This window comes from Struthio camelus, chromosome W (genome assembly GCF_040807025.1).
Source record: "Struthio camelus isolate bStrCam1 chromosome W, bStrCam1.hap1, whole genome shotgun sequence".
In the NCBI taxonomy this organism is placed as follows: Eukaryota; Metazoa; Chordata; class Aves; order Struthioniformes; family Struthionidae; genus Struthio; species Struthio camelus.
In genome coordinates, this window is record NC_090981.1 from 31287074 (window position 1) to 31311931 (window position 24858).

Consider the following 24858-nt stretch of genomic DNA (forward strand, 5'->3'; position numbering starts at 1 on the left):
TAATCTTAACAGCGTTTAGTTAAGCTATGTATTTAACCCATTCATTTCTAACATGCTCATCTTTGCAAATAACTCAGTCATATAACGCTGACATCCCCCTTTTTTTAATAGCTTCCTTCTACATAATATGATTGAACTCATTTTAAAGAAACATATAAATACATCAATGTTCACTTTGATAGATTAGAGAGATAGTAGAAGCCTCCAATTCAGTGAAGCCACCGTTACTAGGTATTAAGGAAGTTTATATATGCCATACTAAGATAACAAACCCACAACATCCCAGAGTCACGTATGGAAGAAAGCAATAAATCATGTAATTACTACCATCTGTGTTGCTGAATGTAACAGGCTCTCTCTCATTTGTATAGTACAATTTTACAGATAGGGACTTATCATCAGTTAGTAAGAGAGAGACATTTATTTGCCGGTCAGCCATGTGAGTGAAAATAAGGAGATGAAGATGACAGTCAAATTTCTTGGCTGAGTGGCTTGCTGTCAGACTTGATTCTTAGGAGTATCTGTAGAACACCCTTTAGCTATCACTACAGCTCAACAGTCAGAAGCTGATTTTTATCAAAGTCTGCACCATTAAAGACTCAATCTACTTTCTGGTTTAGCTATTTATCCATATACACTAATTAAACATGAGGTGGGGAAGAAAACCTGAGAAAACTTTTTTTTTTTCTTTAATGTGAGTGTAACCCTACCTTCTTCAAAAATCTGCATATTAATCTGACTCATTGATATATTTTACATATTAATTTCACAGTCATTTCATCTCATAGGAGCAAAAGGTACACACCTAACTAAAATGTTAAGTCTGTGGCATAGTCTATCCAAAAAAGCCTCCCCCTGCCCCCAGTCAGGATTTAGAATCCTTTTGGGACAGAAAAAGGACTGGTTCAAACAGAAATCTCAACCTTGACAGTTTGACCCTCCACCGAAGAACTGCTTACAGTAAACAAACAGCATCTGCCAAAATATACAGATGCATCCCTGAAAAAGACCTCTAGGATGACACTTGCTCTGCTCCTCCTTCTGGTTGGTAGCAGTTTATTAAAAGGAGCAAGTCAGTAGTCTTACTTGCACAGTCTTAAAATTGACTTTGGATAAGTTGGTCAAGTCTGGCCCAGATGCACAGTATGAGGATATACCCCCTGTTCCTGTGCAAACAGGACTGACTATCTACTGGTAGCGAATGCTTAGCAACATAACAAAGCTAGAGTTTGAATTCAAAGTTCACAAGCGCAAATTTGATAAAAATACTGGAAGAGTTACGGGCAATGTTATCTACATACTAATGAATGCAGTACTGGCCACATGCAATGTTGAAAAAAAAGTCTCCTCTTCCAAAGCGTTTCAGTTTTGTCAATATGCATCAAAGCTGTCCTGTTACTAACTTTATAAACAAAATCCCCTCTTCCACCCACACTCTTCGGGTAGGGAGGAAAAAGGAGGAGAAATAGGAAAATAAGGTAGAAAAGGAAAGGGTAAAACACACACACACAGAAATGAGCAACTATTTACTTGGAAGCACCACATGCAAAAAACTGAACCAGAGGCAGAAAATTGGGCCCTTGTTCTAAATACTACCAGAAACTGTCAGAGACTCTCAGAGACTCTCAGGTAATTCACCCCTCCGTGTTTCTCCTTCCCTTTCCTTACTTACTGTTTTCATCCTGTGTATTCATACCTACGCCCTTCAGAACACATACTGCCTTCTCAACAGACGGCTGAAAAGCAACCCAGAACAACAGAAGACCATCTTTTCGGTTTCAGAAGCTTCTATCATCAAGTAAAACAGTAATCAGCGAAGGTTAATTCACATACAGCAGTTTCCCAAAGAAAACTAAGTTAAAAACCTTATTTAGGTAACATCGACTATTTGTATAATTTCCCTTGTATTTTTTTTTTTTTTGCACTGTTCATTGGAAGTGTAGTGAATGTGGAATCTGCTCAAACCAGATAAAAATACGTAAGTTATCATTTTAAAAAGAGCAATTTCATTCTGTGCATATCAATCTTGTATGCTTATTTAAGCAACACAAAATACATGTATGCAAGTTGTAAGCTAATAATTAGTTCCACAATGCTTACAGATATTAAGACATAGTTAAGGAAAAACTCCATTAAGCCTCTCATTTCTTAGAGGATGATACTCATTGTAAAAGTCTCTTGCTCCATTTTCTTCCCTGAGAAATTTTAATTTGCTATTCATGTGTTTTATGATAGGTCATTTTGCATTTTTATAAATTCTACAATTGGATATTTGTTCCTAGTCTTTCCAAGGAATACACAACTTCTGTTGATTGCCGAGACTCCAGTCTCAAATTGTTTTCCACTGAAATCACTTTCCAGTGATTTCACTGAAGTCAGATGGAACTGATCACTTAACCACATGCTTACGCGTTTTCCTGGAAAACACCAAGTAAAGCGTAGGCAGTTTTACTTGTTCTGTTTTTAGGACAAGCAAATATAAGTCTGTAAGTAATGATATTATGGGAAACCTTTATGTTCACTAAACAGGTTTTTTTGTTTGCTTGTTTTTAGTTTGGTAATCAAGTTCTTGCTCTCCCCAAAACCCCATCTGACAACTGGGATAGTTTTCAGACAGACCTTGCATTGCTTTGTGTTACACGCACTCAAGCTCAGTGATCAATGGAACAGTGACTAAATCCCATAAAAGTCTGACGAAAAACACACAAGCATCTAAAAACTAAAAGTTTTATGCTCATTTTATGCTCATTTTTCTTCCTGGGGCCGATCTCCTAGCCAAAATGTAATTCTGCAGTCGGGGCTGACTCCTTTACTAAATACATACATATATGAAAGCCTCAAATAAAAAGGGAGGGGAAAAAAGGTAAATTTTCTTAGTTACCCCCATGCAACATTAAAATGTAAACCAAATACTATGTTGGGTTAAAATATCAGTTCATGCAAGGAGATTCATGTGAAGTTACGCTGTCATAATACACTATAGTAAAAACCATACAAGATTGCCACCGTTTTTGTTGTATGTGTGGACAGCATCCTAAAATTTACTGACAGAGTCAAAGGAGAAAAATATAGATGTTCTAACTTTTCACCGTTTTCCTTTATTTCGTTCTATAGTATGTTATGACAGTGAAACTACCTTTAGTAAAACCAACCATTCACAAGCCTTCTCTCTACCTAAACAACTGGATGTTCGTAAGCAAGGCAAAATAAAATTAAGAGCACCCAGAAGACATTCTGAACAGATGGTGTTGCTTTCCAGATCTATGTGACCCTAAGCACTGGCACACCTTTACAGTAGATCCTTTTATTTGCCTGTCATCTTATTCATGCCACAACACTACAAAAGGGGAGGAAGAGGGGGAATCTGTTGTTTTTGTTCTGTTTTTTCCCCCTGGATAGGTAAGATCTTACTGCATTTAATGTTGACTGCAAGCACAAAGGATTTACGGCCTACACCAGCAGGTAAATAAACAGTCTGCTCAGCAGAGTGGAATTAAGTATCCGGCCAGAGACAGAAAGCCAATACTTTACAAATGGGACTGTTTGGTACCGGCTGCCAGAGGCATCTGCATGCAGCTCTTTAACTACTATTACTCATGAATCTCTCCAGACCCAGTTTGTTATCTCAACTCTAAGTAGCTCTCTCTAGTTTGTTTCTGCATTAGTCATGATGAATGCATTTTAGAAACTGACAGCCAAAGATTAAGTTGATAAGAGTCAAAAAAAGAAAAAAAACCCCACCAAATAAACCACTTTTATTTCATTCTTCAACAGCTTGCTTAGGTTTTTCCAGTCAACCAACACTCACCTACATAGGCTTCATCATCCACCAGCAGAGGTGCTGACATGCAGAGGTAGGTATCAGACTATTAAAAGACACAAAAGAACAGAAATTACCTTAAAATTGGGCGTGCTCAGAGTGAACAGCACAGAAGCATCAACATTCTGAAGATGACTGTGATAGAACAAAATAAACTGGTATGAAGGTTACACTCTTACAAAACTTAGCACTGAATTTATTTGCAGTGGTTAAAAAAAAACCCTTTTTCCCAAAATTTGAAGGGGGTAACAATACCCTTCTGATGGTTCAAATATACAGGATAAATCAATGGGTACAGTACATAAGAAACTATCAAGCTTCCGATTTATTTTGTCCAAGGTTGGTATGCACTACCCTCTCATTATTTATCAACTCACTACATTCTAAAAATAAAGGGCATTTAATAGCTAAACACATTTCTACCTGAATCGGTATCTTACCCTATTCCAAGATATATAAAACTAGACCACAAAAATGGAAAAGTGTTGTGCCATTGCAACAGCAATCACAGAAGGGTATCTATTTTTGAATCATGCAACTAACTCCAATTACAATCAACAAAAATATTCTTCACTGGACATTCTAACAAACTTCACTTATCTTTTAAAATAAAGAAAAGGAGGAGAATCAGTAAAAAAAAAAAGTGATTTGTGATAAGTCTTTGAACAGTGTAAAGGACTATCATTTTCCTGGAGCAATTGCACAGATGAGCCCATCAAGATACAGTGTAATGGGCAGCTCAGACAAACACATCAAGAATATCGTCTTGAAGAAGCTACAGTTGCCTTGGTTGCCTAAAAGACTTTTGGTTTGTGTTTAAAGTGTCCGACCTGTCAACTCTGGCAATATCTCAGGATTAAAAGATGAACCTATTAAAACGCAAACACAGTAAACTGACCAACGGCCACAAACAAAATCCAGGTTTTCCATGAATAAGCACTGTGGCCCAGTCCTTGAAAGCAGTAAAACCGTAATCAGGCAATCCTGATGAAAGAAAGGCTCTTACTTTGTCGTCTTTGCCCATCAACAGAACAGTCGATAATGTGCTGGTACAAAACAGTTACAGTTTGTAAATGCATGTGAACTACCTGAAAATATGCAATGAAATGAGCCTTATTTTTGTCTACTGAATGCAGAGCAGGTCCTACAGAAGTATCTAGAACATCAGTTTGCTTTACTAGGACATTTGGCCTAAGACATTGTAAGATATATGAATTTATTTTAAATGAAATTAATTCACTGCCATGTTGCATTTATATGTAACAGAGTAGTCTATAAGGTCAGCAATATGGCTTCTGGAATAACAGCTTCACTATTAACTATTTTACACTTTTTCCAATTTTAAAGTTTTTAAAGAAAGAAAAGATCATCAGTACTTGTATCAGCTACAGCACATCCACAAACTCCAAATCTGATAAGACTTTCACAAGGTTTGTGCAAATCACATGAAGTTCCTTCTACGAAAAGCTTCAAATCTACTTTAAAACAAGATGCTGTAAATAGACTTAAACAATTAGATGCAACTGAGGGGGGAAGGACAGGTACAATGGTGACAAGGATACGTGATTACACAAAGCTGCGATGTACACAGATAAGTAGTAGTTTTTGTGTTTCTTTGGTAGAAGATGGGAAAGATAAGCAAAGGTCCGTAGATACAATTGATGAAAATGGCTTTGTGTACTCTAGATAAATGCATTTACAGAATGAAAGTTGAACATATGAAAGCTTTCAAAGAAACCGAAAAGGAAATATTCCACCTCTAATGTATCAGAAAGAGGAAATATTCTACCTTTTCTATTATCTAGGTTCAGAACTAATATTTTTTTTTCTTTTTAAAGGGAAGTTTCATGTAGGACCCTATACCCAAACTCTGAAAGTCAGCAATAGCAATGCTAGGCAGTGTGGCAGTAATAAAACCATAGACTTCCTATTTTTAATCACAAATTGAATTTAGTAATGAAAACAGTCTAGGCTACAAAAAAGGACTAGATGTATTTTTGGAAAGTACTGCTTAACTAATTTGATTCTTATTTGGGTAAGAAGAGGGTATAAGGGCTTAACACAGATACAATGGGATGAGATTCTGTAACTCATGGCATAACATCTGCCCAGATTATTATAAGAGCCTAGATCAACTCATATTTTCTTCTCTTCCATTTATTTATTAAAGATTGTTAACGGAAAATTGCAGATGTATTAAAACAGGCATCAATGCTACTCATTTATCTTAACTGTTGCAGCAACTCAATCATGCATCTCTAACCAAGCGTTCTAATACTCTGACAAGCAGGAAGTGTCCCAGTTAAACTTCTTTCTTTCATGTTCTTTCTCCTTCCTCTTTGATACTGAAACATTCTATGCTGCATACCTAAGAACATTTCTCTGAGCGAATCTGATGTGTGTTTAGATTAAAATCTCAGCCTTCCTGAGAAAAGTGAAGGAAAATCTAAAAAATTAGTTATACCTGCTGCTCTGGAGAAGAAACTGGGGTGGCGGGGACCACAGAGAGAAACTTAGATTCTAAGTTTTTTACTTCCAACCTATCACTTGTATTGCCTTTTATTAGTTAGCCTTCAGAATATTCTCCAAAAATAATCAGAAATCACTTCATGTCATTAACTGAAGATCCTGGCCAGCAGTCCGTTTAGCATGAGAAGCCTACAGATGATCAGCACAGGCAAACCACTCAACAGTTACAATTGCACACCACTCTGTATAGTTCCATGTCCCTCACCTCCTTCTACTGTTCCAGTCTACCACCCTATATTATTTCCCATCAAGTCATCTCCTTTTCCTCCCTATTCAAATATAGGTTTCAAGACCAGAGAAACTAGGATACAATAGAATACAAGCCCACAAAATTAACCTAAAACTATTCCCTTTCAAAAGGCTTTCAATAATTTCTAAAAAGTCAAGAAGCATATTTGAAGAGGAAAGAAGGCCAAGATTATAGATGGGTTAAAAAAAGTAATCTGATAGATTCATGATCCAAAGAACTACCAAGATCTATTAAACATGAGTCTGCACCAAACCTCCAAGCCAAGAACTTTCTCTTACTATTGGGAAGCAGGGAGAACATGTTTTAGCTACTGCAATGCCCATTCTCTTATCCTACTGCTTACATTCTTTCCATAAATATCTGCTATTAGGTCTAATCAGGGGGGAAAAAAAAAAAAAAAAAAAAAAAAAGAGTGCTAGGCCAAATGGATAATGCAGCAAGTCAACATGATCATTCTGAAGTCTTCACCACGACTGACATGAAAGCTTGTCCTGGCATAGTCACAAGTGTTTTCAATTTTCTTTCCGATGTATGAGCCAGGGGATACTTAGCTACCAAGACAAGGCAAACAAACGAATAATCAGCTACTGGATCCAGCAAAACAGATTCTGATAGCTGATCTCAAATTGTTTAAATTATAGCCTTCAAACACACAAAAAAACACGAACATCCTCACATTAAGGCATTAGAAGAGGCATTCACTCAAGAATCAACAATAATTCTGCCTGTTTCTACCTCATCACATGTATGACCGAGCATAAGGGTGCATATTTGATCAGCCTTCAAAAAGAAATTACCACTGTGTAAACCTCAAGCATTTAAGAAATGAGCAGAAAAAAAAAAAATGCAATTGCTCCAGTAGGTACAATTCCATCCTTTCAGATGTTTTCAAAAAACATGGAAAGACAAGATGAACAGAACTTTGAAATTCAGACTTTTAAAAGCATACTGGCAGAGGAAAAAGAACCCAATGTATTTCCTTCCCATTTCCTGCTACCCCCCCCCCCGCCTTTTTTAAGCCGCTAATCATTAATCATGGCCATCATTAAAAATTGCATTGCTTCTTATAAATTAGCGGCATTGATATTTACTGTGTCAGCGTCCATATCCATTCAAGGAACCAAATTTATTTTTCGTAGAACTTCACTGTGAGCAATAATCAAGTTATTCACATAATTTTCTTCAGAAGCAGTGCAAGTCTTAGGATCAAGATCTCCACTCGTATTTTGGTAGTGAAGGGACACAAAGAGGTAACAGTAATTCATGCGTATTTGACAAGTCAAATTTCCTCCTTGCTTTATTACATTTATATATCACAAACAAATATTTATCATAGGTATTATACAAAACAGTTTTAATTGTAGTTCATAATAAGTATAGCATATATTATAAAGCATAAATATTTTCTAAAAACTATAGTTTTGAAATAAAAAAATTAAATCTACAGGTGTCATTATCGACCCACTGGCAGAAGCTCAAATCAAGTAGTTCACAAAAAGACTTGCAAAACCCATTAGACAAGAATCGCCCCCCCACACTAACAGTATCCCACCAAACAACATCTTTGATCACTTTTTACCTCTTCAGTAATATTTATGAAGTTTCAAGTGTACATTTAAGAACTGAAGCAATACTGTACATCAAAATAATTGAGCAAACTGAGTTCAAATGAAACGTTTGTCCAGCCTCAATCACGTAATAGTAATTAACTCAAAAAAATCACCACTTTTAATGAAATAGCTTGAGATACAGTATCAATTGCTCTATAATTTTTTTTAGTTATTATTTCATATTCAGTTATTAGCAAACAGATATTCACAACAGTAAAAGACTGCAAGTTACTGGCTTGCAAAGCTGGCAGAGTAAACATGTTTTCAAAGTGAGCTGATTGCATCCCTTCTGGGAAAGGAAAATCCTGTCACTTTATTTTTAAATAAACCATTCTAGTGCACTACTAAACTACTGTGCAGAGGCATAATTTTCTTGCAACTATCTGAAGAATAAAGAATGGTTATAGAAAGTTTTCCTCAGAAAAGGCCTCTGGTTCTCTTCTCCACAGCTCCTAGATGCGCTCCACCTGCACAGCACCCTAAAGGTATTCTTTGCACTACATACATACTTGCATTTTTCTCACTTTGCAACTGGAACAACCATTAAGAAAAAATATAAAGCATTTAAGCACTGTGGACATTTTTCCCCCCAACTTATGAGAGGTGGTACTGTTCAAAAGCACCAATGAATGTAAAATAAATTTATTAACCAAGCCAGAAATCTGCTTCACTGATTTTCAGATTTGTATTGCTTGCATAATATACACTTCATTGACCCTGCTCATAAGGGGTGCTTAGGACGATTTCACATGACTGTTCACGTTTGGCACTTCTGCTGAAGGAACGCACTTCCCAACTCAACTCAGGAATAGATTTTCAGTCAGAGGACTCTCTAAGCCATGTAAGGGGGCAGTTCTAATCGATTCGCCCAAGGGGCGTCTGTAGCTAGAGAACATAAAGCAGGAACAGAAAATCAAAACCCAGAAAGGTCACCATATCCGGTAAACTAGAAGAAATATGAATTACTTAAGAGAGGGCACATAAGGCGCTGCAGCCCCTGCCGTGCCTGAAGTACCAACATATTGCACAGTTTTTTCACACATCTATTAAACACTAGTGGCTGTTGGAAAAAAAAAAAAGTTTATCATAGCAACCTTTCCCACAGCCTAGATAACACACGCAACACATATGAACTAAGTTCTACACAACTTTAAAAGACATATTTGAAAAGCTAGGCTACAAGTTCCAATAATGGAAGGATGCACAGCTAACCTACAGATACAAGGACAGACATTAACCTTAGCTCTGGCCATGTTCAAAATCACTGCACTAGGAATTATACCACCATTACCATTAAACGGTGTTACCAACACTGACCACACAAAATCTATTTTTTCCCCCCTCCTTCTCCTACTATTTGAAGGCACGTTCATATTTCCTCTGTGGATCAGGCTTACGTTTTACAGAGTTTAAGCTGTAAGGTTAGCTATGTGCCTCTACATTAAGAAAATTCAATGATCCCTACAGCAATCATTCTAAAACAACAATGTGAATGCTTGTAATATAGATACACCCTGACTCATAGGGTCAAAAATTCATCTCAGTTTCAGAGGAATGCACACAGATGGTTAGACTTTTCTGAATCCAGACAGGTTAATTTTCCGTATCTGTTTTCAACCCACAAGAATTATCTGGGAAACTCAAGGGAATAAGGCCTCACTGGAATATCAAAGGCTTTGGAAAACAGAATTAAATGTGATTGCCTACAGTGATGCTATGGAAGCACTCAATACAGCTGCAATGTTATTTCAGCACTGTCCTTTTTCTAGCTCGGAGCTATTTTTGACTAAACAGGCAAGAACTTAACCCCTTCTAGAACAATTCATATGTTCACATGAACCTTCAAACTCTAGGTCTGCTGCAGGTCACAAGAGGTCCACTGGTCATAAATTACAAACAAAGGACTCAGCAGTTTTGTTAGACACGTTTCTATTAGCTATGTGTGACTCTACTGGTGATAGAGAAACATGACAGTAGAGAAAGAGGTCAAAAGAATTCAGTTTGTGAAGCCTATTGGAAGTGTTAATCTGTGGCCAAACAGTAAATTCAGAAAGCCTACGTTTTGCTGGGAAGAGAAGATTAGACTTTCAGTTGACCTTTGCGTGTGTTTAGAGTACAATCCTAAAAGGCGACACTTAGATTTTGCAGTTCTAATACATAGGAGTAAATTTACAGAACCGTCTCCTGAAAACATTGCAAACGGGATACAGGTCAAATGTGTGCACAGGTCCCCAGTGCTGTTCTAAATAGCCTCGGACACCCTGTCTAGCTCCAGCTAGGGAGGGCATTAGTTTCCGGCATGCCCTGTATCATACGTGCCAGCCCTACACAAATGTTGTGGTTGCTTCAGAGAATCTGAAATGCAGCATGGTACCTATGTTTAGGCAACTGAGTCCTTTTGTGTGAGAGATTGGGGTTAAATCATTCAAAAGAAAAGAGGGAAAAAACAAAAGAGAGGCCGGAATTACTTAACAGGCTAACTGATGTATATGCCGAAAATATGATACTCAAATTAATGGAAAACAGTGGCAGACCTTGAGAGAAAGAATACACTTCAGAAACTTAAAAAAAAGAGTCTCTTAACGTAGTTGGACAGGTAGAGCCAGTGAAAAAGAAGAGTCTCATAGTGCGAGTCTGAAGTCCTCTAAAAAGATTATATAATAATGTATGCAGTATATTTATGCCAGGGCACGTGAAGCATAGTAAGATGCCTATTTCAGAAATGATAGCTCCAGTTGAAATGTGCTAAGATGAAGAACTTCTCGGAACTTCTACTGATTCAAATTCTTTTAAGAAGCTATTAGAAAACTGACCTCAAATGCTGTATGAATTATAATATGTAAATCTTGCTATTAATAAATATTTGGCTTACCTTATGTGATAATCATCACACTTTAAAGCCTTCAACAAGATGGAGCACCTTTCTGAAGAATATCTTTGCCTGTATCTTATGCCCTGGCCTTCCAAGTCTACCAAATCTTCTTTCTAAAGGCACTGTAACCCCCTCCCCCTGCTCCCCCCAAAACTCCCCAAGAAACTGATTTTTAGATGCATTGACCTACTCTGGCCATTCCAACAGTACTAGTGAGCTAAATTTTATTAACAGAAACTCAAAAAAACAAAACAAAAACAACGAACTTCAGAATTATCCAGTATCTGATTCCACATCTCTGCAAGGTTCTAATGGTCTCCAGCTAGCTAAATTAAAAATAATATACAAGTGGCAACTCAATACAAGAAGCTGTGTTTTGTAGAAACAAGCATTTCCAAGGCGAGACAAGTTGATTAAGAAGATTAGTGAAGTCATTTGATGACGGAAAGAAGCAGAAAAGTTGAAGCTGGTTCAAAATAGGGCCACAATAATAGTTCAAGGCTTTAAGAAAACGCCTTACAGCAAGATTACAGCAAGTTCAGTCATTGAAACTGTGGAAACAAAGGGCAAATGGTAACTTAAATACAGTCTATAAACACCTATAAAAAAAAAAAAAAAAAGGGCAAAAAACCCAAAAAGCCCCAAAGAGAAAAGATTTCTATTCTAAGACAAAGGTGTAATGTGATGTAGTGAGTAGGAACAGAAACTAGAAGAAAAAAGTCAACTGGAAAAGAAAAAAAAAGAAATCTTTTTTTGGAAAAATGACAACTTCATGCACCAGTTAGAAGGAACTGGGCTAGATTCTCTATTCATAGTCCTCAAACACTACAAGTTTTCCTGAAATATAAACTCTAGCTTGGTCACAAGTGATGAGGCTCCAAGTGAACAATATTGTGTAAAAGTCAATCGCACGTTTCATGCAAGAGTTTGGATTAGATCATCATAATGGTCCCCTCTGGCAGTATAATTCATGGATTCTTTGCTTGAACACTACATTGACTTGTGCCTAACCGAACAACATACATTGTTTATATACTCAACATCTTCAATTACACAAAATAGTATTACAAATGAGTACAATATTTTACTGTATCTTTGTATAATTTTCTTTAAAAGATAAATAATTAAGATACATAGACATTAAATGAGCAAGTAAATATTTTTTAATCAGATAGGAGACTATATTTATCTTAATTTCGCAGATTCGCCAGCTTTTATAATGAGTTTAATCTCAATAATCAATACAGCCTTGTTTTTTGGCACTGTAGCTATTCAGTTGTCCTCTTGAAGCCTTTTCCATCTGCACTATTACTTCTGTATCTTTCATGCAGAATTTTACATTAGAAGAAAGTTCTTTCCCATCACAGCAAATACATCACTCTTGATTTCTCAGATTAACCAGCTGATGAACTGAATACAACTTCCACTTCCTTCCATCAAATTACAGCGTAGCAATACAACTGAAACACAAGATTTCCTCTTCACAAAAAATGCAAGTGAAAAACAGATAGCATAAAACATACTGACGTTGCTCTAAAGCTACTATTTTGTTCTCTAAAGTTTTAATTCATTCACATCTCCAGTAATCTCTGCTCCTCTCCTCCCCCGGCATCGTTTTTTGCTTTCTGTACTACACAAATTGTTATGACTGAGAACTCAGGAACCAAAATTAGGTATTACCAAAACAGTGACACATCTCCCAAGAGTTAATAATAAAGCACTTGTAGTGCTGCTGTCCCCTTCATCTCATGATTTATTTGGCATCTCTCACAAGCGGAGACAAACTTGCAGATAGACCCTGGCAGTATAAACCCATCCTCTTCCCATATACGCTCCTGTATAACCACCAATACAGACAACTGGAACTCGGGGCAAATTCACACTCCCTAAGCCCACACATTTGTCCTCAATTAGGGCCAAGAGGTACACAAAGAAGATAAGCTAACTAGTAAGAAGGCACTACATAAAAAATTCCTCTCTAAAGACAATTCCTCCCCCTCCATGATTTTTCTGTCATCAAGACAAAGTAGCAAAGACCTAAGAAGCTGCTGGGTACTCCCTGCTGTAGAGTGCAAGAAAATGAAGATCATCTTTTCTGCCATTAAATGTTGTTATACTCAGCAAGAAGTAACTTGTCTAAGTAGGAGATAACTTTCCTGTATAGTTAGCATGTGGCAATGTGGAGCGGGGTGGGAGGAGGGTAGAAGAGTGAGAGGGCATGCAAAACAAGAGCAAAACTTGTTAGCTAGTTATTCGTTATTTTCACTTACCTGTTTAACAATTAACTCGTTAAGTTGCTTTCTGTTGCTTTCACTCTTCCCCCATCCCTCCCACAAATCTTAATTAAAGCATAAAATTTAAGTTTACTGTGTGCATGACTGCTTTTGGATAGAGGTCCACATAAATGAAAAGTATTATTTTTTTTTTGTCTTATTAAGTGCTGCAGTTTTCCTAAAAGAAAAAAGGGGGAGGGGCAACAAAAGTGAAGCAAGCTAACTTTCCAGTTAATCGTGTTCTTAGCTCTTCAGCTAAACGTTCCTAAGGTTAGATCACAACAACACATGAAATTCCACATATGCACCTTGAATGGAGAATAGTTTTCACCCTTTCAGAAAGATGCGTAACATTTTGTTGCAGATAGAGATTTCCTAGTAGAAACTATATTTCTGTTTTGCACTTGCTGGAATGACACAGCTTGCTCCAAATTACATGTGGGGAGCCCCCCCTCCGAAAACCTCGTTTTTCCCTTCAGTTTTTTTTTTTTTTCCTTTTAAAAAGTGCTATCTGCAACAATGAGTCATCACCTACTGCAGCACAACATCCTGTTCTTTCCAAGTCTCTGCAGCCCTTTAAAAGAAAAGTATGGTCTTTTAATGACATATACAATTCCCTGCATTGCTAGGCTGCAAATTATTTTCATCTCACTTAATGAAACTACCTGCAAAAGTGAGAACAGAAATTCAGAATTTTCTGTGAGTCTCAAGAGACAGAGATTTTTAACATCAGTATTTTCCTCATCCTTACTCATTTGGCTCAGTAGTAGATAACCAATTTAATATCAGAAGGAGCAGATTGTTCCAAGTTGTTTACAGTAGCTTTCCTAGGGTACTTTAAGGGTTTAAAATATTAGGGTCTCGATTACTATCCTAATAAAACGCTTTCTGATTATCTCTTTCAGTTTGCCAAAGGTGTGGCAATGTTCAATTTAACATAACTAAATGCACTAAAGCACCATGTGACATTTGGTTTCAACTGCAACTCAAAAAAAAAAATTGTGTGTTAGTAGCACAGCTGGAGACGCTTCTTTTTTTTTTTTTTTAAAAAAAGACATTTCTTGTTTTATTATCTCCTGCACTGCTTTCAATATTATTTCCCTGCTATGCCCCCACAACAAACTTCAGCAATTCAGCCTATGAAACCAACATACTACAAAAAAATTAATCAACTGAAAAGACTTTTCTCTCATTTGACAAAGTAACTTTTCTGATTTCTGCTCTTTTCTGGGATATACACAGATCATGAAAGTTACCCTGTTTTATCTTGCTCATTTGCTGATATTGTAGGCAAAGTTTTATTTTCCAGGCTTATAAAACAAAGAATAAGTGGCAATAAGAAAAACTGCATTTGTCTCACCTGCTTAGGAGTCACCCCAGGCATGCGAATGTCCAGTGCAAAATCTGACAGACCAAGTGAAATCACTGGCCTGTTGCTTCCAAGGCATTCATTGGAAAGAGACCTAGTAGTATCTTTATACCTTAAAAAGAAGAAGGAAAGATTTCAAAAATACAGACTTCCGTTAATATTTTTCTAAAAGGATGGGGCTTCAGAAACAAAGTTTGACAACTCTGAGCCACTCCAGAAGAGATTTGGGAACTTCAGTCCTTTGGGAGCTCAGGAAAAACATCTTAGTTATCAAGCATGCTTTGAAGCAGTTCCTATGAACAATCTGATAGACTAGCTTGGAAAACATTAGCTGAAAAGTAACAAAATACTAAATGCAACCTGTCAGCTCATCTAAATAGCAGTCTGAGATCCAGGTGTGCACAGATAAAGAATTAATTCACAAAAATATTTCTAATACTGTTAATTATTCAGGACTTTCTTTCTTTTTTTTTTTTTTTTTAAAGAAAAAGACTACACATCTGATGTAGAATTTGATATAGATTACATCTAAATTATGTGCAAAGGGGAAATTTTTAATTCCAAACGCTATGACACTAACAGCAAGTCTATCTTCCCATTAGATGCCAACAAAGTAAAACAGTAAGTTTTACAGCTTCACATGATTGTTAAAGAGGTCTGTATTGAACGCAACATAAAATAAAAGAAAAAAATAGATCACTATGAAGAATAATTAAATAGTAAAACATCTGAGACGATGCAACCCTAAAATAAATTTTGAATAAACATATATAAATGACATGGTAAACTACAGTGCAGAATGCATCTCATACACAATAACATATTTCTTTGAAGAGCTAACAGGCTATTTCTCTCATATGTGCTACTTTCAAATTTGTCTATGCAACTTTACATTCAAGACTCCAGAAACCCCCCAGAATTCTCTCACTTTAAGCTAGTTAATGCTTTCTCATTAAAGCACATCAGTTTATACTGCAAGCTGACAGGGGTAGGTGACATATATTTACTGACTGTGTAAAGTCTCAGGTACACCTGCAGGGTTCTACAAAAATTTATATTAGTTACCATTTAATCATTCTAATACAGAAAACTCACATCTCAGAGAGCAACCTAAGGGTAAAACAATGGACGTCGTCTTTCACGTGACAAAAGAATGCCATTTCAAAATTACAGAAAAACGGTGCAGAATAAGGGAGCAAAACTCAACAAATATCATACACATTTTTAGCGAGGACATACTTTGTCATACTTCCATTATATAAAATAACAGATGGCAGCCCTAAGAAGCATGCATTCAAAACACAAGGTCTTCCTGCATAACCCACCTCTTGAAGACAGAAAGTGGGCTCCTGAAACCCAAACAGCTGTTTTGAAAAACAAGGAGTATTAGCAGGTTGTTAAGGAGGCCAGCCATGTCCACCCTGCTGTTCCTGGCCCGATTAAGGGAGCAGAAAAAGGGCAGCGCAGCTCTCTCAGCTGTGATCCTGACAATTAGGCAGCAGCAGCGATATCAACTCACTACTTCATTATTGTGTGCTCTGCAGGCATCCTACAGCTTTTGACAGACCATCTGTCTTGGAAGGTGATGCACTGTAAATCAGGAAGGTGGATGATGCTATGTTGCCTTTATTATTAGCTGTAAAAATCTGTTGAAGAATCTTCCCTTGCAGATAGATGACACTGTACTTTCGTCCACTTAAGGAGCTCAAACGAAGTGGCACTCCTGATGCTTTCTCCCTGCGTCGTACAGTGAAATCTGCAGGTTACTTATCAGCCCTCAGTGACAGAGGCTCTAAGTGGCATCACCGAAACCCACGTCAGTCATCCTTCAGAACCTGTAAAAATAGAAGCAGATAAAGGATGACTAACACATTACAGCATTAGTTCTCAGCAAATCCCTGCTGAGCCTTTCTAATACATAGTACTTTCACAAGCTTTAGCCCAGCCCAGTGAAGAATGCACCAAGTCGGTTGATTCCTCCCTCTCCTCCCCTCCCATCCATAGAGACAGGGAGACCGACGTGTTTAATATTGATATGCAAAGCTCCCACTAGAATTCCTATTCTGCAGGGTAGGAAAAACATCAAAAGCCCTAACATACCAAAGCCAACGCCTGGAGTATTTCACACATACAAACTGTAACCTGTCCTACAAGCAGCACAAAACAAACCGCCCACCCAAGAACCACCACCCACTCGGCAGGGCAAGAAACAAGATTTCTAAATGCTATCAGCTAAGACTAAACCTTTCTGCACCTCTCGCAGGCTGAGAGAATATCTTACTTTTAATATAACTGGAAATCCTGGAACAAAAACTACTGGGATCAAGTATACTGCTTTATATATTAGTTGAATACTATTTTTATCCTTTATCTATTAACATTACTTCAGCTTAAGCTGTTACTCTCCTCACTGCGTTAATTAACTTTAACCTTACCTGCCCTTACATTTCGTTTGAGCCGATTACTCTTTCCAATTTCTAAACGTTTTCAGAGGTTTTGTAAGCATGCTAAAAAAAATAACACTGCAGTAACAAGTGTGCTACCAATGACATATACTAGTGTTTTCAATAAGCACGCCAATTCTGGTAGAAGACAAATTTCAGATCATAAATAAGATGAACATCTTTTAAACGTATTACTTAGCAATTCTTATAAAAATAAATACTTAAGACGACAACAGTAACAACAGAAAATATCTTCTAGTCCCTAGAAAACATAGTCAAAATACAAATAGAGAATAAAACAGCAAAGGAGGATTTTGAAATGACACAGAATTTAAAATATCACATTTAAGTACATCACTTCCACCTCCAAGCGAGAGCACATGCACTGAAAAGGCTTCTAATGAAACGCAAGTGCTCATACCGACACTAAAAGCCATGCTGGCAACTCGCCAGTTGTTTGGCGGCTATACTAGATTTGCATTCAAGTATTCATAAAAGATATACATAAAAAAACTTGATGATATTAATCATCATTAAACTCTGATATTTTATTAATTTAAGGATGACGCAAAAGATTCGGTCACAAACAACTAAACAGACTTTATCTTTTGTTTTCAGCTTGTCAAGAACGGGCCAAAGCTGTCCAAAATCATTCATGCAAGTAGAGATGCAAGATTCATTCTTTTCATTTACCTAGAATTGAATGTTTTTATTTGTGTGACCTATTCATCCATGAATAAAGTCAAATTCAGAAATGAATTCTGAGATATTACAATACGCTATGATTCGATTATTTGGTTTCTATGCAACAGCTTTGAGGGGGTTTTTTCCCTACTCTTTTTTCTCCAATATTCTTTTCTTTTAAATTAGTTGCAAGCATAAAATGGCTGAAGCAGTGTTTTGTGTTTCCCCAGACCCCCTAACCAACTTCCCAGCTATTTAGCTCTTCTCTTTAGTTGGGGGGGCCGGGGGGGAATGCACAAAATAGAAGTGGCAAAGAAACCCTAAGACTTGAAACCCCATTTAACACACTGACTAAACAGTATCAAACTAGGAGGTGCTGATACTTAGCAGTTATGCTTTCTCTCACAGCACATAGGGTAAGCCCATTCGACATGCAAGAGCTCCGAAGAACAGAGGCAGAGGGAACCAACTACATTCTAACATGCACAGAGTTACAAAATTTTCCACTTGAAGTTTTGGAATCCGAAAAGATATTTTCCAGTGACTGAGAAATAAAAATGTGCTTCTAATTTTGTCCAATTTCGTGAAGTCTGAGATTGTTTATACCAACTCTGTTACAAACATTCTTGGTGTAGGAATTACCAGAAGGAAGCTACCAAGAAACCTGATCATTAATACAGGGGTTTCCTTGCAGCAGCTTTCAATTCTCACTGTAGAGTTAAGCATGGCAACAGTCAGAGCAAGTCACCAGACTATATCTTCATATTACAGGGAACTGTCTGGTGATCCATAGCTTTTAGAAGACTGCTCATAAGTTTAAAAAAAAAAAAAAAAGGAACCATCTGACAAAGCAAAGAAATTAAATCTCTAATGAAATCATTACGCACGGATGCCTAATATCTGTATATGTTTTACTTAAATATAGGCCTACTTCATCTACAAGTTTTGTCTTTAACTGCAATTTCATCAACTGGATGAAAATTTTAAATGGATAAAAGTTAAGTATATCTGGTACTTAAGATCAGGTCCTTGCACAACAGGATTTTACATGTGGGTGAAGTAGGGAGAGGAGAGAAAGGTAGCTCAGTCCTGAAGAGATTTTAGTCTAATTTTAGATATGATGCAATGAGCAAGAATACCAGACAGTGAGGGAGAAAATGGAAGATGAGAGTTTCAATAATAAGATTACCCAGTTACTTAGGTTTATTATGCAGACATCTCGATACTACTGTTTTACTTTCAGTTTGGAATAAGAGATCCTGAGGGAGCAGAAGTGAACTAAATAGAGGTGATTAATGACGGAGACTAGAGGATAAGGGAGATAAAAGCACATGCTTACCTTGCCCAAAATAATTTTCATCTATGATGCCCTATCTGACATAAAAAACAATGACAAAAAAGGGGGGCTGGGGACACACAAAACAGCCATCTGCAACTAGTTGGAAGAGATCTCACTGAACAGGTTGAGAAACAAGGTGGCCAAAAAGCTCAAACTCCAAATACAATGCAAAAAAGCATGTAAAACAAAGTAGCAATATTTCACTGTGATTGAAACAAAGTAAACAGCAAGCCTTTTAAAAAGAGTAGTAATTAACTAATCAATTACCAAAAATGAACTACAGATAAAACTCTGTATTAACTACACATCCATAAAGCAGGCTATAACTATTTCTTCTTCTTAGTTTTAGTCATTAGACAATTTTATGGACAGTGCAAACTGAATATATCACAAAGCAGAAACCTCACCTTCAGCCACCACTACCTCCAAATAAGGAGCAAGCAAGCAAATAATGGACTGATGTGAAAGTCTATCACAAGTGGTAATCTCTCACTGATAAATTTTTTCCCTTATGTATCAAAATCATAGAAGCAAGGATTAGATTACTTGGTTCCGTCTTCACCTATAGCACAGAGTCTATATTTCATCTTGGACAAAATTTGCAGCTTGAGCAGCTCAGCTTTGCCATCTTTAGATCACAGGTAATAAAATATGTTTAAATAACCTTAATTAACTTCTCAGCTAAAAAGCAAAGTTCCTAATTTCTCAAAGAATGCTAGTTACCCTAAGGGCGTCTGCTTCTTCCCACACACTTTCCAATCCTAACAATCATCCAGGCCAAAAAAGGATTAACAAGCAACGTCAACAACACCACAGCATACTCCAAATGAAACACCAAAAACTTAACTATCAGCTGAGAAGCACAAGGATACGTGTCAATACAGAAAGGCCATGTAGGTACAGTATAGGAGTACAGTATAGTGAAAAGTTGAAGGAAAAGATGAAAGAAGAAAAATCCCCCAGAAGTCAGAAGAACGTCAGGCAGAAAACTGGACATTGTACTTGTGAACGTGCGAGAAGATAATCTTAAAACAATCCTCCTCAGAGCCATGTATTCAGTTCTCAGAATACACAGACACTATGGCCTGAGGGCATGCCATAGATCTTTGGGAAATAATTTCAAACTAAATCAGCCCAAGCATGACACTGGGTATGATAATCCTAATTTTGGAACATCTGGCTATTGGATTAGCAGCCTGTTTGGTGCCATCCTCAAAAAGAACACCAACAGCTCTGTCTGCAACCCTCCAAGCTCAGGCAGGCGTTAGTTAAGAACTGGGGTAACTACAAGAGAACGTTCCGATTCCCTGAAAAATCAAAATATATCAGAAATGGATCTGTGACATCAGACATTTTTATTTTATAATCAGACTTCTATAATTTTCCTACTTTTAAGTCAAGAGGACATGTTAGTTCTTCATGAATTAATCACACAGGACATCAAAGAAGATGCATGATGGCTGGATATGTAGGCACGTTATTGCACCTTGAGTATACAAAAAACAACCAGTTCAGCTACTGTAACCGGGTTAAGGCAACCTGCTTCTAATAACACAACAAAATCAGTATGCTGTGGGATCAGCTTGGGTCACACTCGTTAATGCACAGACTGCAGCCACTTACGGCACTTTGACCAAAGATGAACACAAAAGGAATCTGGTAACAAGCCAACAAACTAATCCATGTCAGAGCACAACACCAACCAAAGCACCCCACACAGCAGCTGGAAGAGTCAAGGGGCTGGGAGAGCAGCTGTCAAACACAAGCGTTTAATAACCTTTTTCATCAAAAACAAACAAAAACCACCCCTTGGTATAGAGAAAATAGGCACATAAGATAGATGGATCAAGGATTTTTCCCTTGGATTGTGACAGCAGGTGGTGGAAAACTTGTCTTTGCAAACTGAGGTCTCTTTCCTCTAAGGAAAGTGGAGGAAAGTCTTCCCTAGGAAATCTACTTTTGCAGCAGAAAATTTTTTGGAAACCAATGGAGCTATGACTACAAAGAACATGCAGCCCACTTTAATGTCACTATGTAACTTTTAATCTAACATATGTCAGTCAAATGTAGCCCTGTATGCAGAGTTTTGTTTTTTAAATAAATAATCAAGAAAGTTCCCAGTTATGACAATTTTCAACCATTTCAAAGTAAGTGATAGATTTATTAGCTCAGAAAATTCTTTCTTAAAGTTTTGATATGTTGTCTTTGTGAAGAACTGTACTTTCCTTGAGACAAGTTCTTTCTAATTAGCCTTACAGAAAAGTTAATGTTTAGAACATGATCATAAATCCTCCAAAAACTGAGAGGAGTTTATTACAGTAGACGAAGGGGCTTCAATCTGGACTTCTATGGGACTGTTCCTCTAAAAAGAGCTAAAGAGGAATTTTCACTGTATGTCCAGTCTACTGCAGTTGTTGCCTCCCTTATATTTTCCTATCCCTCTTGCTCGGGATCTCCTGAGCAAGTGAATGTCTCCCCCTTCTCCTCCATCCCAGCAATGCCTTAGTTTTCCATGAGATCAGCTAGCCAGTGTGTCAGTCTGCTACTGCGCAAACTGCACATTACCAAAGAAATGGTTCGAGCGTGCAGCCGAGACTGGAAAAAAGCCTCCTGCTTTGGCAGTAGTCCACGCTAGATTAGTATAATATGAAAACATACTTTTTAAAAATGAGAATAGTCAATGAGAGTTCATCTCTTAGTTTAATTTAGATTTTACACATTCATATCTTCTGTTACCAAAATCCTTTCAGATATAGATACCAAAGTAAACAGAGAAATACGATTGCTTCTATCATTGTACTTTTTATGAACAATTTTTTCTATAGTTTGATCTGTTGGACATACACATGGTGGATGTTTTTAAAGTAAAAACTTTATGATGACAAGAAAACTATTTCCCATTCCATTAGAGGAAGCACAGTCTATAAAGGGTAACAAAATTTGCAAAAAGGGTGGATAACTGAACTAACTTTCTTGATGGATTTTGTTGACTTGTTAATCATTGGTGTGCTCTTTGTTAAATGGAGCATTACTTGCAGGTTTCCTACTGGGAAAACAGAGTAGCTTTAGGAGGGCATAGCAGGCTCTTGCACCTATCTGAGATAATCTACTACATAGCAAGTGTTAAATGCTTTACTCAACAGTAGGAAATCTCTTGGGGCTAGTTGAATCCAGATGCGTAGTTCACAGAAAGGGTTGTCTGTTAAAATGATGGTATGTGTGTCTCCTTTGGAAAACATGTAAATATATGGTTTTGGTATAAAAACTATGAAACAGGATGAAAGATCCGGTTTAACGACTAGATTTTGCAAAAAAGCATATTTTTTGTTGTCTAAATATCTAAAGACAGTATCTTCAGACAGCTCTGAAGACAACTGAATACAGTTAACAGCATTGATACAGTTGCCTTCAAAATAAATTATGCCATATTTACGTAGGATAAACAGGCAAATGCATGACCCCCAAATGATGCAATTTTTAGGTGGCAGGCTGTATTACACTGCTTTAAATAAAGGCAGCAAAATGCATCCATCACAAATAGGTGCAACTCCAATACAGTCTTCAATTGCATGATAATTATGATCTATTTCGGGATATGAGACAAACTAGAGAGAAAGTGGAGATTCTGTGGAAGTCCAGAGTCTCTGACTGTAGATAGGGGAACATGAATAGAGAATAAGGTAGGCCATTTGAGGGAAAGAAAAAACAAGCAAACAAACCAACCAACCCATTGTGCAATTAATATAACATAATGTCACCCCAAAAATCATACCCTTTTCCTAAAATTGCAATAAGGGAAGTCTGTGCAGCAGGTCAAGTCATTCATTTGCACAATTATTTTGACTGTGAATTCCTCACTTTCTAAATGAGGAACTTGAGATGCTTAGCACCAATTTTCAACACCAGCATTCAGTATTCACATGCAGGTGACTAGAGACTCCACAGAGCTATGAATTTTCAGTATCATGGCTTTAACAATGCAGTAACACAATGAAACTGGGAAAGAGCCAGAAGGTCTAAGTTCGAAACCTTTTTCTACCACAAACTCCCCGTGTGGCTTTCGGCAACTTGCTTTATCTTTTTTTCCAAGTTTCCTCATCTAAAAACAATACATTTTTCTTCCAGAGTTGAAAAGATCAAAGTCATGAATGTTTGGGAAACACTGGCACAGAAGTTTCCAGGAAATCCCAAATGGGGGGAGGGGGGAAGGAACAAGTTTATATTCAGAATACAATGTAGAAGACAAGTAATAGCCTTGTATTCAATTCAGATTAATAAATGAATATTCAACAGCATCTAACACAGGCAGTAGTGCCTTGAAAACAGAGTCAAGGACCAAGGACTTCAGAGCTGTGCTGCAAACATTGAAGATGACCTGCCATTTAAACAGTTACTTGATTTCAGCAATGGAAAATGCTCTCAACTAGAGCCGGAAGGAGACAGAAATGCAAACACCAGAGCTGTAAGAGGACAGTGAGGTAAACACTGATGCTGACAGTGATGCCTTTTTTTTCCTTTATTTTTATTTATTTCTTTTTTTTAAAAGAGTAGGCTTGCTGCAGTAAAGACTGCTGACCATTCAAACTTAGCATACACATCAGCTTTTACCACCAAAAATCTAACCTGTACCTGAATTATCCATTTATATCATTATGCTCTCTGTGCCTCCGCTAGATCAAAGAATTTGCCTCTTCAGGCAACTGTCAAAGTTCTCCGATGATGAAAGCCAGCGAACCCCCCCACTCCAAGATGGGTAGCAATTTAAAATTCTTAATTTGAGTCATATCAAACCAGCTGTTTCTTGCTGTGAAAATGTCCCCTTTGACATCAACAACTGTATACGAAGTATTTTTACTAACGTGAAGAACACATACTTTCCCTTATTTCCACAAGAAGTATTTTGCTTTTGAACACTGATTCTAGAAGAGCAAAAGTTCTAAGGTAAATATAAATGTACCTGTCTACTAAATCAAAACAATGATAATATATCTGGTCCATTAACGTTTCTCAGATATCTGTACCTCGGATGCAACACTGAAAACATTAATACCGATCATCTCTTTCCTTTCCAGTCCCAGATAAATCCTTTAAAATCTCAAGCTAGATACCAGAGAAGAGATGCAAAACAAATCTATAGTGACAAGACATTCAGAGAGCTACATCTACTGATAAGTCATATAGATACTGAATGTGAGAGGTGCTGCAAGGAACCACGTATAAGACTATAAGGGATGTATTACCAAAGAAACAACTTCACCAGGAGGACTGTGGAGCAGTAGCACAGGCTGCCCCGAGGACCTGTGCTGTCTTCCTCCCCCCAAAACTTTTCCAGCCACAGCTGGACAAAGCCCCAAGCAACCTGGTCCGACCTCTGTCCTGACCCTACTGGGAGCAGGGGGTTGCACTAGAGACCTCCTGAGGTCCCTCTCCTGGCCTGAATTACCATGTGGTCCTAGCCTAAAAGTAACAAGAAAGTGGAAAAAACATGGGAAGTGTATGAGCCAACATTTGATGGCAATTCAGCGTTGCCCAACATAACTTCATTGTGAATCTCAGAAAAGTTGTGAAAACTATAATTTTAGGAATCATGTAACTAATGAAATGATATAAAATTTGAGATTATTATTTAAAAACTTCCCGCCTTCATGCTTGTGAGAAAAGAGTAGGG

At 37.3% G+C, this 24858-nt stretch overlaps 1 protein-coding gene across 13 annotated transcripts in view; it reads right to left on the bottom strand.

The window, feature by feature from the left end:
* Positions 1–24858, bottom strand: part of LOC104140158 (peptidyl-glycine alpha-amidating monooxygenase) — a 150005-nt gene that overhangs the window by 75621 nt on the left and 49526 nt on the right. For all 13 annotated transcript variants that reach the window (XM_068924343.1, XM_068924345.1, XM_068924348.1 and 10 more), the window contains 3 exons: positions 16049–16558; positions 14715–14835; positions 3809–3866 (listed from right to left, as the gene is read on the bottom strand). In XM_068924343.1, the coding sequence (XP_068780444.1) occupies positions 3809–3866; positions 14715–14835; positions 16049–16137 (268 nt within the window). In that variant the 5' untranslated portion in view covers positions 16138–16558. The remainder of the gene's footprint in view (positions 1–3808; positions 3867–14714; positions 14836–16048; positions 16559–24858) is intronic.